At 39.3% G+C, this 16,481-nt stretch overlaps 1 protein-coding gene across 3 annotated transcripts in view; it reads right to left on the bottom strand.

Annotated features, from left to right (window-relative positions):
* The window catches only part of TULP3 (TUB like protein 3), a 67,099-nt gene that overhangs the window by 9,558 nt on the left and 41,060 nt on the right, over positions 1-16,481 (bottom strand). Inside the window, exons 3-6 of one of the 3 annotated variants that reach the window (XM_030321436.2) lie at positions 14,163-14,322; positions 13,325-13,501; positions 1,112-1,239; positions 297-494 (exon numbers count right to left, since the gene is read on the bottom strand). In XM_030321436.2, coding sequence (XP_030177296.1) covers positions 297-494; positions 1,112-1,239; positions 13,325-13,501; positions 14,163-14,322 — 663 coding nt within the window. The remainder of the gene's footprint in view (positions 1-296; positions 495-1,111; positions 1,240-13,324; positions 13,502-14,162; positions 14,323-16,481) is intronic. The other 2 variants (XM_030321437.1, XM_030321438.1) reach the window with 2 other exon arrangements.

The raw sequence follows: 16,481 nt of genomic DNA, 5'->3' as shown, positions 1-16,481 counted from the left end.
TCTCTCTCCCCCCGTCCCTCTCTCCCACACTCACTCTCCCAAATAAATAAAAGAAAAATATTTTAAAAATGTTTTTAGTGTTTTATTTATTTTTCGAGACAGCGTGAGCGGGGGAGGGGCAGAAAGAGGGGGACAGAGGATCCAAAGTGGGCTCCATGCTGACAGGCTGACAGCACCAAGTCTAATGTGGGACTCTGAGATCAGGACCTGAGCCAAAGTCATTCACTTAACCAACTAAGCCACCCAGGCACCCCTAAACAAAAAAAAAATTTTTTTTAAAGAATCATTTCTCATACCTTCCGATTTTCATCTTTTTCCAAGTGCATATAGTAAGTGGGGAAGAGACCCCGATCCATTCCTTTTTTATCCCTGGTTATCCGACACTTTACTGTAATACCCCGAGGGGCAGGACTATATGCAAAGTCCTCCAAATTCTCCACTTCTCCCAGCTGGTTATCACTTTGTTGGGCTGCAGTACCATAAGCTCCTGTATCCTGAAAGAACAGCCACACGTGAGCGATAGAGGTTGGATCAGAAAACTTGTTATTCTTGTCAAGAAACAACATACAAAATAATTTAGTGACTTATCCCTGTCTCTAGTCTTCTGACAAAATAAAGGGAAACTCTGAGAAGTGAAATAGGCATATGAATATTGGGAATAATGAAGGAGCCAAGTACAAAAGTGGGATATAACTTCACAATAGCTGGCTTGAGACACAAGAAATTTAGGGGGGGGGTCATGAACTTTAAGACTAAATTTGAGCTTAAATCTTTTGAAAGAGGGGCACCTGGGTGGCTCAGTTGGTTAAACATCTGACAGGCTCAGGTCATGATCTCATGGTTCATAAGTTCAAGCCCCGCATCAGGCTCTCCACTCTTAGCACAGAGCCCACTTTGAGTCCTCTGTCCCTCCCCTTCTCTGCCCCTCCCCTTCTCTGCCCATTTCCTACACGCGCATGTGCATGCACTCTCTCTTTCTCTCTCTCAAAAATAAAACATTTTTAAAAATCTTTTGAAGGAACCCTCATTCAGTAATCCTGTTTAAATATTAGAGATGCATTTGGGAAATAGTTAAATAAGTTCCAAAGGAAGAAGTTTCAGAACTACGTACTGTGGTTGATTTCTGGCTGGATGCAGAATTGGGTCTCTCTGCATCTGAATATGGCGAATGACATAATTTCTTTCCTTCTTCTTCCCCATCAGTCTCCTCTTCATCAAAGTTCAAACTACCTGAGATACCTGGAAAAAGGAAGAACTGTCAAAACTGCCAACACTGGTTTAAAAACTAAATCTTCAAATCAAAATAATTTTAATTTTCTTGCTTAAAACATCCCAGCTATTCTGACTTAAAATGTAGCTATTTTATCCAAATTTTGACAGCTCTTTCTTCATATTCTCACTCAGATCTATCCCTTGTTTTCCGTTTCCACTGTTGTCATGAATCTGATACAGAATTAATATCCAGAATACATAAAGCACTCCTACAACAATAGCAAAACAAACAACCCAATTCAGAAATAGGTAAAGAACATGAATAGACATTTCTTCAAAGAAGATATGTAAGTGGCCAATAAGCCCATGAAAAGATGCTCACTGCTAAGTGAAATATGCCAGTCACAAAAGGACAAATATTAAAAAAAAAAAAGACAAATATTTTATGATTCCACTTATATGAGAAATCTAGAGTAGTCAAACTCATAGAGACAGAAAGTAGAATAGTGGTTACCTGGGATGCAGGGCATAGAAGAATGGGGAGTTATTATTTAATGATATAGAGTTTTATGGGGAAAATGAAAAAGTTCTGGAGATGGATGGTGGTGATAGTTGCACAACAATGTGACTGTACTTAATGTCACTGACCTGTACACTTAAAAATGGGTAAAATAATAAATTTTATGTTATGTGTATTTTACCACAGTTTTAAAAATTCAGTGATCTAGGGGCACCTGTGTGGCTCAGCTGGTTAAGCGTCCGACTTCAGCTCAGGTCATGATCTCGCAGTTTGTGAGTTCAAGCCCTGCGTTGGGTTCTGTGCTGACAGCTCAGAGCCTGGAGCCTGCTTCAGATTCTGTGTATCCCTCTCTCTCTGCCCCTCCCCTGCTCATGCTCTGTCTCTCTTTGTCTCTCAATAATAAATAAACGTTAAAAAGTAAATAAAAGAGGGGCGTCTGGGCGGCTCAGTCAGTTAAGCGTCCGACCGGCTCAGGTCATGATCTCACGGTCCGTGGGTTCAAGCCCCATGTTGGGCTCTGTGCTGACAGCTGAGAGCCTGGAGCCTGCTTCAGGTTCTGTGTCTCCCTCTCTCCCTGCCCCTCTCCCGCTTGCCCTCTGTCTCTCTCTCAAAAATAAATAAACTTAAAAAAATTAAAATACAAATAAAAAAATATATAAATAAATAATCTATTGTTCTCTACTACACCAGTTACTTTTTCGTTTCCCAGAATTTTGTTCATCTCTAAGTCTAGTTAACTAATTTGAGTTGGGAATGTTTGAAATGCCTTAGATTTATGAAGCATCTTTTTTTAATTTTAATTTTTTAATTTAATTTTATTTTTTGTTAAGATGAAATTTGTCAAATTGGTTTCCATACAACACTCAGTGCTCATCCCAACAGGTGCCCTCCTCAATACCCCTCACCCACCCTCCCCTCCCTCCCACCCCCCCATCAACCCTCAGTTTTTCTCTGTTTTTAAGAGTGTCTTATGTTTTGGCTCCCTCCCTAACTTTTTTTTTTTTCTTCCTCTCCCCCATGGTCTTCAGTTAAGTTTCTCAGGATCCACATAAGAGTGAAAACACATGGTATCTGTCTTTCTCTGTATGACTTATTTCACTTAGCATAACACTCTTCAGTTCCATCCACGTTGCTACAAAAGGCCATATTTCATTCTTTCTCTTTGCCACGTAGTATTCCATTTATTTTTATTTTTTTATGAAGCATCTTTTATGAAAAATTAAAAACTATATGATTAAAAACTATTTTCTCATTTTATCCTCACATTTATATGAGTTCAAAGAGGAGATACTGGTAGTCTTTCTTGTTTTGTTTCTTGTTTATGGATCATATCTAGGGAGGAACACAGACATAAAATAAAGTGTGATGTGTGTTGTAAGAGAAGTATAGTACTCAAATTTATATGTGATAGTATCAGGCTGAGGAAGAATCATTTGCCCAAGAGAAAGACGCAGAGCCAAGACTGAAACTAAATTCCCTTTCTCTTTAGGATAAAGTTATCCCTCATATCCAAATTATGAATTTACAAGTAGACTTAAAAATAAGCAGTGTGGCTTTTTTCTCAAACCATTTCTGCTTACATTCAACCATCTCAGAGGACGGACAACTATGATCTATTCAGTTCGCATTATGACTTTCAGTGGCATGTTGAATAAAAGTGGTGAGAGTGGATATGCTTGTCTTGTTCCTGACCTTAGGGGAAAAGCTCTCAGTTTTTCCCCATTAAAGATGATGTTAGCTATAGGTTTTTCACATATGGCCTTTATTATTTTTGGTATGTTCCCTCTAAACCTACTTTGTTGAGAGTTTTTATCATGTTGAGAGTTATCTGCATCTACTGAAATGATCATATGGTTCTTATTGTTTCTCTTATTGATGTGATGTGGATTGATTTGCAAATATTGAGCCACCCTTGCAACCTAGGAATAAATTCCACTTGATTGTGGTGGATAATTTTTTAAGGTGTTGTTGGATTTGGTTTGCTAGTATTTTGTTGAGGATCTTTGCACCCATGTTCATTGGAGATACTGGCCTGTAGTTTTCTTTTTTTGTGATATCTTTATCTGGTTTTGGAACCAGGGTAATGCTGGTCTCATAGAATGAATTTGTAAGTTTTCCTTCCTCTTCTATTTTTTGGAATAGTTCGAGAAGAATAGGCATTAAGTCTTCTTTAAATGTTTGGTAGAATTCACTTCTGAAACCATCTGGTCCTGGACTTTTGTTTGTTGGGGAGTTTTTTTAAATTACTGATTCTATTTATTTTCTGGTAACCAATGTGTTCAAATTTTCTATTTCTTCCTGTTTCAGTTTTGGTAGGTTATATGTTTCTAGGAATGTACCCGCTTTTCTGTCCAATTAGTTGGCATATAGTTTTTCATAATATTCTAATTGTATTTCTGTGGGGTTGGTTGCTATTTCTCCTCTCATTTATTTGAATTCTTTGTCTTTTTTTTCTTGATAAGTCTGGCTAGAGGTTTATCAATTTTATTGACTTTTTTCAAAGAACCAGCTCCTGGTTTCATTGATCTGTTCTATTATTTTTTTTAGTTTCTGTATCATTTATTTCTGCTCTAATCTTTATTATTTCTTTCCTTGTGATGGTTATTAGGCTTTGTTTGTTGTTCTAGCTCCTTTAGGTATAAGGTTAGGTTATTTGATACTTTTCTTGCTTCTTGAGGTAGTCCTGTATTGCTATATACTTCTCTCTTGGAATGGTTTTTGCTGCATCCCAAAGGTTTTGAACCTCTCCCTCTCTAAAAAAAAGAAATGCACGGTATGACTTCAATCTTTTTGAATTTGTTGGGGTTTGTTTTGTGGCCTAATATGTGATCTATTCTGGAGAATATTCTATGTACACTTGAAAAGAATGTGTATTCTGCTGTTTTAGGATGGAATGTTTTGAATACATCTGTGAAACCCATCTGGTACATTGTGTCATTCAAAGTCATTGTTTCCTTATTGATTTTGTTTGGATGATCTGTCTATTGATATAAGTGGGGTGTTAAAGTCCCCTACTAGTATTGTATTACTATTGATTAGTTCCTCTATGTTTGTTGTTAACTGTTGTATATATTTGGGTACTCCAATGTGGGTGCATATTTACAATTGTTATATCCTTTTTTTTTTTTTTTTTTAATTTTACAGAGAGGGAGCACAAGCAGGGGACAGGGGGAGAGGGAGACAGAATCTTAAGCAGGCTCTACGCTCAGCATGGAGCCCAACATAGGGCTCAATCACACGACCCTAGGATCATGACCTATGCTGAAATCAAGAGTTGGACACTCAACTGACTGAGCCACCCAGGCACCCCTACAATTGTTATTTTCTTGTTGTACTGTCCCCTTTATGATTATATAGTGTCCTTCTTTTGTCTTGTTACAGTCTTTTTTTTAAAGGATTTTTAAAAAATGTATTTATTTGAGAGAGCACATATGAGTGGGGGAAGGACAGAGACAGAGAGAGGGAGAGTGAGAGAGGGAGAATGAATCCCAAGCAGGCTCTGCACTGTTAGCACAAAGCTTGATGCAGCACTCGATCTCATGAAAAGTGAGGTCATGACCTGGGCTGAAATCAAGATTCAGATGCTTAACCAACTGAGCCACCCAGGCCCTATAGCCTTTATTTTGTCTAAGTAAGTATTGCTACTCTGGCTTTCTTTTGACATCCATTTGCATGATAAATGTTTCTCCATTCCCTCACTTTCAATCTGCAGGTACCTTTAGGTATAAAACGAGTCTCTTTAAACAGCGTATGGATAGGCCTTTTTTTTTTTTAATCTATTCTGTCACCCTGTCTTTTGATTGGAGTGTTTACTATTTATATTCGAAGTAATTATTGATAGATTTGTCTTCATTGCCATTTTATTACTTGCTGTGTGGTTGTTTCTGAAGATTTTCTCTGATCCTTTCTTGTCTTTCTTTCCTGGTGCTGGGGTTTTTAATAATATATTTGGATTTCTTTCTCTTTATTCTTTGCATATTTATTAGTGGTTTTTGATTTGTGGTTAGTATTAGGTTTGCATATAACCTCTTCTGCATGTAGCAGCCTATATAGTCTATATTAAGTTGATGATCATTTAAGTTTGAACCCATTCCTTACTCCTCTCTTCCCCACTCTAGGTATATGATGTTATATTTTACATCATTTTATTTTGTGAGTTCCTTGACTGATTTTTTACAGAAAAATTCATTTTTACTGCTTTTAAATGTGTCCTACCTTAATGTTGTCATTTTTGGCTTTCCATTCAAGGAGTCCTCTTTAATATTTCTTGCATGGCTGGTTTAGTGGTCATGAGCTACTTTAGTTTTTGTTTTTCTGGGAAACTCTATCTCTCCTTCTATTCTGAATGATAGCCTTGTTGGATAGAGTATTCTTGGCTGTAGGTTTTTCCCATTCATGCCACTCTTTTCTGGCTTGGAAAGTTTCTGCTGAAAAATTCACTGAATATCCTTATGGGGTTTCCTTTGTATGCAACTGTTTTTGTCTTGTGGCTTTTAACATATTTTTGTTATCACTATATTTGCCATTTTTTTAATTAAAAAAATTTTTTTTAACGTTTATTTATTTTTGAGACAGAGAGAGACAGAGCATGAACAGGGGAGGAGCAGAGAGAGAGGGAGACACAGAATCTGACACAGGCTCCAGGCTCTGAGCTGTCAGCACAGAGCCCGACGCAGGGCTCAAACTCACGGACCATGAGATCATGACCTGAGCCGAAGTCGGATGCTTAACCAACCAAGCCACCCAGGCGCCCCAATATATTTGCCATTTTAATTACAACATATCTTGGTGTGGATCTGCTTTTTGTTGGGGGATCTTTGTGCTTCCTGGGTCTAGATATTTATTTCCTTCCCCAGATTAGGGAAGTTTTCAACCATTATTTCTTCAGATAAATTCTCTGCCCCTTTCCCTCTTTCTTCTTCTTCTGGGACTCCTATAATACAAATGTTATTATGTTTGATGGAGTCACTGAGTTCCCAAGTCTATTCTCATTCTGCATAATTCTTTTTTCTCTCTTTTGTTTATTCTGTCTTCTAGGTCATTAATTTGTTCCTCTGCTTCTTCTAGCCTGCTTTTCATTCCAACAAGCATGTTTCTCATTTCATTTATTGAGCCCTTTATATCTGCTATGCTATTCCTTATCTCTGTGTTAATGGTCTCACTGATGTCCTCCACTCTTTTCTCAAGTCCAGTGAATATTCTTATGATCATTGCTTTAAATTCTCCATCAGGCATGTTACTTACACCTATTTCACTTAGATCTCTTGCTTGGCCTTGTTCTGTTCTTTCATTTGGGACAAATTCCTGTCTTATTTTGTCTAAATCTCTGTGCCTGTTTCTCTGTGTTAGGAAAGTCATCGATGTCTCCTGTTCTTGAAGGTACTTTATGAAGAAGAGATCCTCTAGTGCCCTGCAGTGTACCGCCCCCTCTTCCCCAGGGCCTAGTGCCTCTAGGAGTGTCTCAAATGTGTCCTACATGTGCCCCACTGTTGTGTCTTAGCCATTTTATCCTCTGGCCAGTCCTCTGAAGAGGCTCCTGTTGTGGGCAGTGTTTGGTCCCTGGCCTGAACGAGATGCATCTTAACTAGATATGCTCTGGTCTGCTTGTGAAATGAGTCCTGTTGCCACCACTACTGGAATCGAAGCCTCACCAAACTTCTGGTCAGGGAGATATGGTGTGGGCAGGGTTTGGGCTGGTCTTCTGGGGGAGGAGACTTGTCATGCCAGGACTGAGGCATGCATGACTGAGAAAGGCAATTCCACCCAAGCATGGGGGCAGGTGGGGCTTAGTGTAAGCAAGTTAGGTAGTGAGTGTCAGCGCTGCACTGGTTCCTGCAGGTGGCTGTGTGCTTTTGCTGAGGGATGGGGGAGAGAATTGGTGCCTGCCAGTTCCTTTGTTCCTGGAGGGGGTCTCTCTGTGAATGCTGTCTCTCTGGGGCATGCTCCAAGATGAGCAACTAACCTCCCCACTGTGTGTCCTAGGCTCTCTTCAGATCACTGCTTCCATACTCTATGTCCACAGGTTGTTTGCCTGCCTTCTCTCCAAGAGCAGTGCAGTGCCCTCTGGGCTCTCCCTGAGCCAAGCCCGCTGACATTTAGAACTCTAGGCTTTAAGCCCCACTGGTTGCAAAAACACACAATTCAGCCCCTCTCACTTTCTAAATCAATCACTATGGGGATTTATTTTCTCCATGCGCTTCCCTCTGTGTTAGTCTGTCTCTCACCCTTCTCTGCAACTGCAGCTCCCTCCCCACTGTAGCAGCCATGATTCATTTCCTTCCCAAACTTTATCTCCATACTTCCTAACTTCTTCAATATGGCCTCTTCTCTACCTTTAGTTGTGAAGTATGTTCTGCCAGTCTTCAGGTCCATTTCTGGAGTATTCAGGATGATTTCATAGTTATCTAGTTGTGTTCAAAGGGCGAAGTGAGCCTAGGGTACTCCAAATCCACTGCCATCTTCCCCCTCCATACCCACTGTTCACTTTAAATGGGTCAATAGTATGGCATGTTAAGTATATCTCAATAAGGCTATTATTTAAAAAATTCTTCAGTTTGTGAAGGGGATTTTTTCTTTTGTTTTCTAAAATGTTAACCCTTTTTCTCTTTTGTAGCAAAAAGGCGTAAAACTCTTCAGATCTCACCATCATATGGATGTCTTCCGTTAGTACTATGTTTGCAAATTCCATTTTTATAGAAAGAACTCAGCTTATATGAACATAAGTCTGGTCTATATGATCAGAGCCCACTTACCCCTCCTCCAGGCTCACCTCTCTAATCCCTCTGCCCACATCTTATCCCCTCATACTCTGCTCTAGCCATTCTGAACTGGCCAGTACCTCTTCCTGCATCATGCTCTAGCTTGGACATCATTTTCTCTGGGAAGCTTTCCAAACCTTCAGCTCTGGGTTAGGTACCCCTCTCAATGTTCCGTTGGCTATTTATGTACATGATGCCTCAATTAGAATACACACTTCAGGAGGACAGGAACCTTGTTTACTATTGTAGCCCAAGTGTCTAGAACAATGCCTAATATATAGTATATACTCAATACATGTTTCTTAGATGAGTATGTGAATTTGTTTGCGTGTACATCTGTTCTACTACTGTGTGGTAGGATCTCCTGCTTCACACATGCCAGGACCTACGATGTCCATCTATTACAAAGTAGGGACCTGATAAACATGTATTCATACCGATTTCAGTCTTCTTAGCAGAAAAAAGGACACTTAATTCCTTCCACTATAAAATTATTTTTCTAAGAAGGAAAATAAACTACGAGAGATCTCCAAAATGTATGGGAATATCCATGGAAATGATAACTCCAACTAGCAGAAAGTAGCCTCTAGTAAAAGTATTAGCTCTAGTAAAGTATTAGCTTAAGGATATTTTGATACAATTTGTATTTCTGCTCAGCTGTTACTTGTTTTTCCCCTTATCACTAGATCAATATAAACTGAAATGGAGGCCAAGTAGGGGTGCTGAGTGGCAACTTTGTCAAAAGAAGGGAGTGGGAACTACAAATAAAATGTCATGTTGCCTGGCTGGCTCAGTCAGTAGAGCATGCAATTCTTGATCTCGGGGTTGTGAGTTCGAGCCCAACACTGGGTGTAGAGATTACTTAAAAATAATATCTTAAAGGGACCCTGGGTGGCTCAGCTGGCTAAGTGTCCAGCTTCAGCTCAGGTCATGATCTTGCAGTTCGTGGGCTCAAGTCCTGCATCCGGCTCTGTGTTGACAGCTCAGAGCCTTGATCCTGCTTCGGATTCTGCGTGTGTGTGTGTGTGTGTGTGTGTGTGTCTGCCCCTCTCCCACTCATATTCTGTCTCTCTCTTTCAAAAATAAATATTAAAAAAAAATTTTAAAGGGGCACCTGGGTGGCTCAGTTGGTTAAGTGTCCGACTTCAGCTCAGGTCATGATCCTACGGTTTGTGAGTTCAAGCCCTGTGTAGGGCTCTGTGCTGACAGCTCAGAGCCTGAAGCCTGCTTCAGATTCTGTGTCTCCTTCTCTCTCTGCCCCTCCCCCGCTCACACTCTGTCTCTCAAAAATAAACGAAAAAAAATTCCACACTTCCAAAACTCAAACAGGAATAAATAGAAAATTTGAACAGACCCATAACTAGTGAAGAAATCGAATCAGTTATCAAAAATCTCCCAACAAATAAGAGTCCAGGACCAGATGGCTTCCCAGGGGAGTTCTACCAGACATTTAAAGCAAAGATAATACCTATCCTTCTCAAGCTGTTCCAAAAAATAGAAAGGGAATGAAAACTTCCAGACTCCTTCTATGAAGCCAGCATTACTTTGATTCCCAAACCAGAGACCCAGCAAAAAAAGAGAACTACAGGCCAATCTCCCTGATGAATATGAATGCAAAAATTCTCAACAAGATACTAGCAAATCGAATTCAACACATATAAGAATTATTCACCATGATCAAATGGGATTCATTCCTGGGCTGCAGGGCTGGTTCAACATTCGCAAATCAATCAATGTGATACATCACATGAATAAAACAAAAGAACCATATGATCCTGTCAATTGATACAGAAAAAGCATTTAACAAAATACAGCATCCTTTCTTAATAAAGACCCTCAAGAAAGTCGGGATAGAAGGAACATACTTAAACATCATAAAAGCCATTTATGAAAAGCCCACAGCTAATATCATCCTCAATGGGGAAAAACTGAGAGCTTTCCCCCTGAGATCAGGAACACGACAGGGATGCCCACTCTCACCGCTGTTGTTTAACATAGTGTTGGAAGTTCTAGCATCAGCAATCAGACAACAAAATGAAATCAAAGGCATCAAAATTGGCAAAGATGAAGTCAAGCTTTCACTTTTTGCAGATGACATGATACTATGCATGGAAAACCCGACAGACTCCACCAAAAGTCTGCTAGAACTGATACATGAATTCAGCAAAGTCGCAGGATACAAAATTAATGTACAGAAATCAGTTGCATTTTTATACACTGATAATGAAGCAACAGAAAGACAAATAAAGAAACTGATCCCATTCACAATTGCACCAGAAATCATAAAATATCTAGGAATAAACCTAACCAAAGATGTAAAAGATCTGTATGCTGAAAACTATAGAAAGCTTATGAAGGAAATTGAAAAAAAGATACAAAGAAATGGAAAAATATTCCATACTCATGGATTGGAAGAATAAATATTGTTAAAATGTCAATACTACCCAAAGCAATCTACACATTCAATGCAATCCCAATCAAAATTGCACTGGCATTCTTCTCGAAGCTAGAACAAGCAATCCTAAAATTTGTATGGAACCACAAAAGACCCCGAATAGCCAAAGTAATATTGAAAAAGAAAATGAAAGCAGGAGGCATCACAATCCCAGACTTTAGCCTCTACTACAAAGCTGTAATCATCAAGACAGTATGGTTTTGACACAAAGACAGACACATAGACCAATGGAATAGAATAGAGACTCCAGAATTGGACCCACAAATGTATGGCCAACTAATGTTTGACAAAGCAGGAAAGAATATCCAATGGAAAAAAGACAGCCTCTTTAACAAATGGTGCTGGGAGAACTTGACAGCAACATGCAGAAGAGTGAAACTAGACCACTTTCTTACACCATACACAAAAATAAACTCAAAATGGATGAAGGACCTGAATATGAGACAGGAAACCATCAAAACCCTAGAGGAGAAAGCAGGAAAAAACCTCTGTGACCTCAGCCACATCAATTTCTTACTCGACACATCTCCAAAGGCAAGGGAATTAAAAGCAAACATGAACTATTGGGATCTCATCAAGACAAAAAGCTTCTGCACTGCAAAGGAAACAATCAACAAAAATAAAAGGCAACTGATGGAATGGGAAAAGATATTTGCAAATGACATAACAGATAAAGGGTTATTATCCAAAATCTATAAAGAACTCACCAAACTCCACACCCAAAAAACAATCCAGTGAAGAAATGGGCAGAAGACATGAATAGACACTTTTCTTTTTTTTTTTTTTTTCAACGTTTTTTATTTTATTTTTGGGACAGAGAGAGACAGAGCATGAACGGGGGAGGGGCAGAGAGAGAGGGAGACACAGAATCGGAAACAGGCTCCAGGCTCCGAGCCATCAGCCCAGAGCCTGACGCGGGGCTCGAACTCACGGACCGTGAGATCGTGACCTGGCTGAAGTCGGACGCTTAACCGACTGCGCCACCCAGGCGCCCCGAATAGACACTTTTCTAAGGAAGACATCCAGATGGCCAACGGGCTCATGAAAAGATGCTCAATGTCACTACTCATCAGGGAAATACAAATCAAAACCATAATGAGATACCACCTCACACCCGTCAGAGTGGTTAAAATGAACAAATCAGGAGACTATAGATGCTGAAGAGGATGTGGAGAAATGGGAACCCTCTTGCACTGTTGGTGGGAATAGAAACTGGTGCAGCCATTCTGGAAAACAATGTGGAGTTTCCTCAAAAAATTAAAAATAGATCTACCCTATGACCCGGCAATAGCACTGCTAGGAATTTACCCAAGGGATACAAGAGTGCTGATGCATAGGGGCACTTGTACCCCAATGTTTATAGCAGCGCTTTCAACAATAGCCAAATTATGGAAAGAGCCTAAATGTCCATCAACTGATGAATGGATAAAGAAGATGTAGTTTATATATATAATGGAATACTACTTGGCAATGAGAAAGAATGAAATCTGGCCATTTGTAGCAATGTGGATGGAACTGGAGAGTATTATGCTAAGTGAAATAAGTCAGGCAGAGAAAGATTTAACATATGTTTTCACTCTTATGTGGATCCTGAGAAATTTAACAGAAGACCATGGGGGAGGGGGGAGGGGAGGGGAGGGGAGAAAAAATAGTTACAGAGAGGGAAGGAGGCAATCCATAAGAGACTCTTAAATACTGAGAACAAACTGAGGGTTAATGAGGGGTGGGGGAGAGGGGAAAGTGGGTGATGGGCATTGAGGAAGGCACCTGTTGGGTGTTGTATGGAAACCAACACTGGGTGTTGCATGGAAACCAATTTGACAATAAATTATATATGAAAAAAAAAATTTTTTAATAAATTTTTGTTGCTACTCTAAAAATAAATAAAATCTTAAAAATAAAATATCAAAAAGAAATAGTCACATATAGTAGCTAATGCTTCTAATATATATTTAATTATTTTATTTTTCTCAAGTAGCAGGATAAATACTATGGTTGACAATGGTCAGTTCTCAGATATTACCTCTGTAAAGCCAGAAGCCACATTCCAAGCAATTTTGTTTTTTGTTTTTTAAAAAAATGTTTATTTATTTATTTTCAGAGAGAGAATGAGCGAGCATAAGCAGGGGAGGGGCAGAAAGGATCCCAAGCAGGCTGATGACCATCAGCACAGAGCCCAACGTGGGGCTTGATCCCATGGCCCTGGGATCATGACCTGAGCTGAAATCAAGAGTCAGACACTTAACCAACTGAGCCACCCATTCGCCCCCCAAGCAGTTTTGAATCATGTAGATTGTTAACCAACAATGAAAAAAAGGAAAGGAAAAGTTACACATGGCTAAGGTGATTGACTGCCTTACAATCATTACCAATCCTCACCATGTTTTTGGAGAATCTCCTGGAGATCTGGCTTAGGCGCAGTATCCATAGTGCTTTCCCCATCAACACTTCCTTCGGTATCCTCTTCTGTAGCAGAAGAGCCTACTGAAAGAACATGAAGTTTGGTTTCCAAATCTTGAGCATCTGGCTTCAAAAAGGCAGCTGGACCATCAATGCCTATGGTCCAAAAGAAAGGAAAAAAGAGGAAAATATTATCCATTATTCAGCTGGTGGTTTTGGTGTATGTGATCGAATTAAGAACCACCAAACCATTTCGCTTCTCCTTCCTTAACATTCACACAGATATTTGTTAATAATGTAACTCAGGACTGGTGTTTAAGTTATTAACATTGTGACTGTCACTAAATAAAATGTACTTGGTTGTATGCTTTAGAAACTAAAGAATGAGACCATGAAAACAAAGTAGGTCCTCCAAAGTTCAGATCCTGTCCAAGTCAATAGCTCACCATCTCACATGGTCCGTTGAGTCCTATCTATTGGAAGAATGGATGGTCTCTACTACTCCTGGCTTCATGGTTAACTCTGTCATGATGCAACAATCAAGACAATCCCTTCCTCAAATAGGCCATTCTGGACTAATTCATTTGGCAATGAAAGCAACAGTTCTAGGGTGGACACGAACTTCAACGTATCTTCCACTGATTAATCTATGGCTTTTATTTTACTCAAAGATCCAGAATGTAATTAAAAGATTTATGAAGGTACCTAGTAACGATGCTAATAACTGTCCCTCTGGTCCATCTGAAAATCCTCCTGCCTTCTCCTAGGTTTGTGAAAACTATACCCTAGTGGGAAGAAGTGCTGCCTAAACACACACCATGTAGGATGACATCATTCTGTGGGGTATGAGGTTCCACCAAAGGAGTTTGCTCCTCGCTACCTCTTGGCTTTGATCGACGTAGCCTTGCTTCTGGATTTGGCTGTACCATGAGTGGCTCAAGGCGCTTTTTTCTCTGCTTCTTCTCCAGCAGTGCTCTCTAGGAAAAAATTGTGATATTATAGCCAGAAGAGTTATGACAGGACCTAGCTGCTTCGAACATTTACAGTTTTTCACTAATCCTCACAAACCTCTTGTGAGTTAATTTCTCCTGCTTGAGACATGGCAACACTGAGGCACAGAGAAGGACAATGAGTCACTCATTTTGTTTACTATATATTTACCAAACACCTTTAAAGATCTATTTAAAATGATACAAATGCATTTCTAGCCAAGCTGAGGCGGTGATCCAAGTCTATTTAAAATATTTATAGTAATTATGGGGCACCTGGGTGACAGTTGGTTGAGCACCCGACTTCGGCTCAGGTCATGATCTCACAGTTTGTGGGTTTGAGCCCCGCATCAGGCTCTGTGCTGACCACTTGCTCAGAGCCTGGAGCCTACTTCAGATTCTGTGTCTCCTTCTCTCTCTGCCCCTCCCCCGCTCATGCTTTGTCTCACTCTGTTTCTCAAAAATAAATAAATATAAAATATTTATAGTAATTATCATATTATTATCAAAGCACGATCACAAGTTTAAAATACATAAACGTACATAGGAGAAAAGATAAAGAAACACAGTAATGGTGATTTCTTTGGGTGGTAGATTATGGATTTTTTTTTCCTTTTTTCTAGTTTTTGTATTTTCTAAATTTTCTAACTTTTATAATTGAAAAAACATAAAACTTCGTATCCTCTAAACTTCAAATTATTTCCATATTTTAATCAACTACGGAGCAGTGGCTTTTCCTTTCTTGCTCATTTTTACATAATTAGAAATAAAACAAATCAGAACCAAGGATAAAGAGGGGGAAGAAAACTTTCAGTCGGGACATTCTAAATAGAAAGCAATCAATTTTATGGATAAAAGTGATAGAGAATATGGTAGCAAGGAAAGTCAGGAAAAAAGTACGAGAAACTCGGAGAAAAAAACCCAACATGATGAAAAGGAAGATACTAGCAAATATATTATTTTTAAGCTTTGACAAATAAGAGATTATAATACCTGGAAATTATTATGGATCTGGGATATCTCAGAATAGGAAAGTGCTAAGCCCCAAGCTAAAAAAACTAAACCATGATTTTAAAGCAAAGGTATTATAACCTACTTTATTGTTTCTTAGGCAGAAAGCTGTCTATTTACTTTTTTTCACTGATACTGATTTTAAAAAGTGCCACGAGAAGAAGAGTTACTCCACGGGGTGAGACAATCAGTAGAAAAGGATGTATGTTTTTCCTCAACTGGGCTGATGAAAGCTTGTAGATAAATTCAGAGGACACAGAAGAAACAGAACTACTCTTTACCCAACCCCGTGAATAAGAAAAAAGACTAGGGAGCGAAGATAATGTGCCAAAATGGACTATTCCATCAAGAATGAATAAAGGTTAGAGCAAGCTGGGAAGGAATAACTGAAGTTTCTCAGATTATTTTGAGACTCATGAATTGATATGAATAGATGGACCTTAATGTAAAAGGAACACTAAATACATAAGAGGCCCTAATGAGCTGCTTCTAGCAACTGAGAAGTCTTACGTAGTGGATCGGAAGTAAGCCGGCTGAAGAAATGGGACATGAAACATAACAGACATGAGAAATTGCTGCATCTATGTGGCCACAGTTATCTAGTCTCATATAGTCTCATAACTGGCAACAATTGATGAAGCAAAGATGCAAGCCACAGCCAATCCATTCTGTTAACATATGTAAAGAAAAAATGCTCTACAGGAAAGGGGTATTCTGCTGGTGGTCCAGAAAAGAGCAGCCAAAGACCAAGAATTTGAAAGAGGTTATCCAACCTGTCCCAAGACAGAGAAATGTTGAATCTGGTAGACAAGAGTATCCAATTTCCTGGGAGACCTTAGTCTGTTTGTGGACAGGAAACCATATAAGGGCTTCTTCATGGCCTTGATGAAATGTCCCTTGGGACTACTAATTTCATTTCCTCAAATTCCCTTCTTACCAACCAGCATTCTAATTTTCAATTAATTTCTTAGGTATCATGTTCCCAGAGCAGGGAAGCATGAGCAGCAGAGATGAATATACACTGGAAGAGCTGGAGTTCCCATTGTATATTAATAAATTGGTGTCTGGTTTCATACCTGACTGTCGTGAGTTTGACCAGTGTGAGTTTGTGCCAAAGGACCTGGTTATATTAGGTT

The sequence above is a fragment of the Lynx canadensis genome, chromosome B4 (assembly GCF_007474595.2).
Source record: "Lynx canadensis isolate LIC74 chromosome B4, mLynCan4.pri.v2, whole genome shotgun sequence".
Lineage (NCBI taxonomy): Eukaryota > Metazoa > Chordata > Mammalia > Carnivora > Felidae > Lynx > Lynx canadensis.
This window is presented reverse-complemented; position numbering and strand designations above follow the sequence as displayed.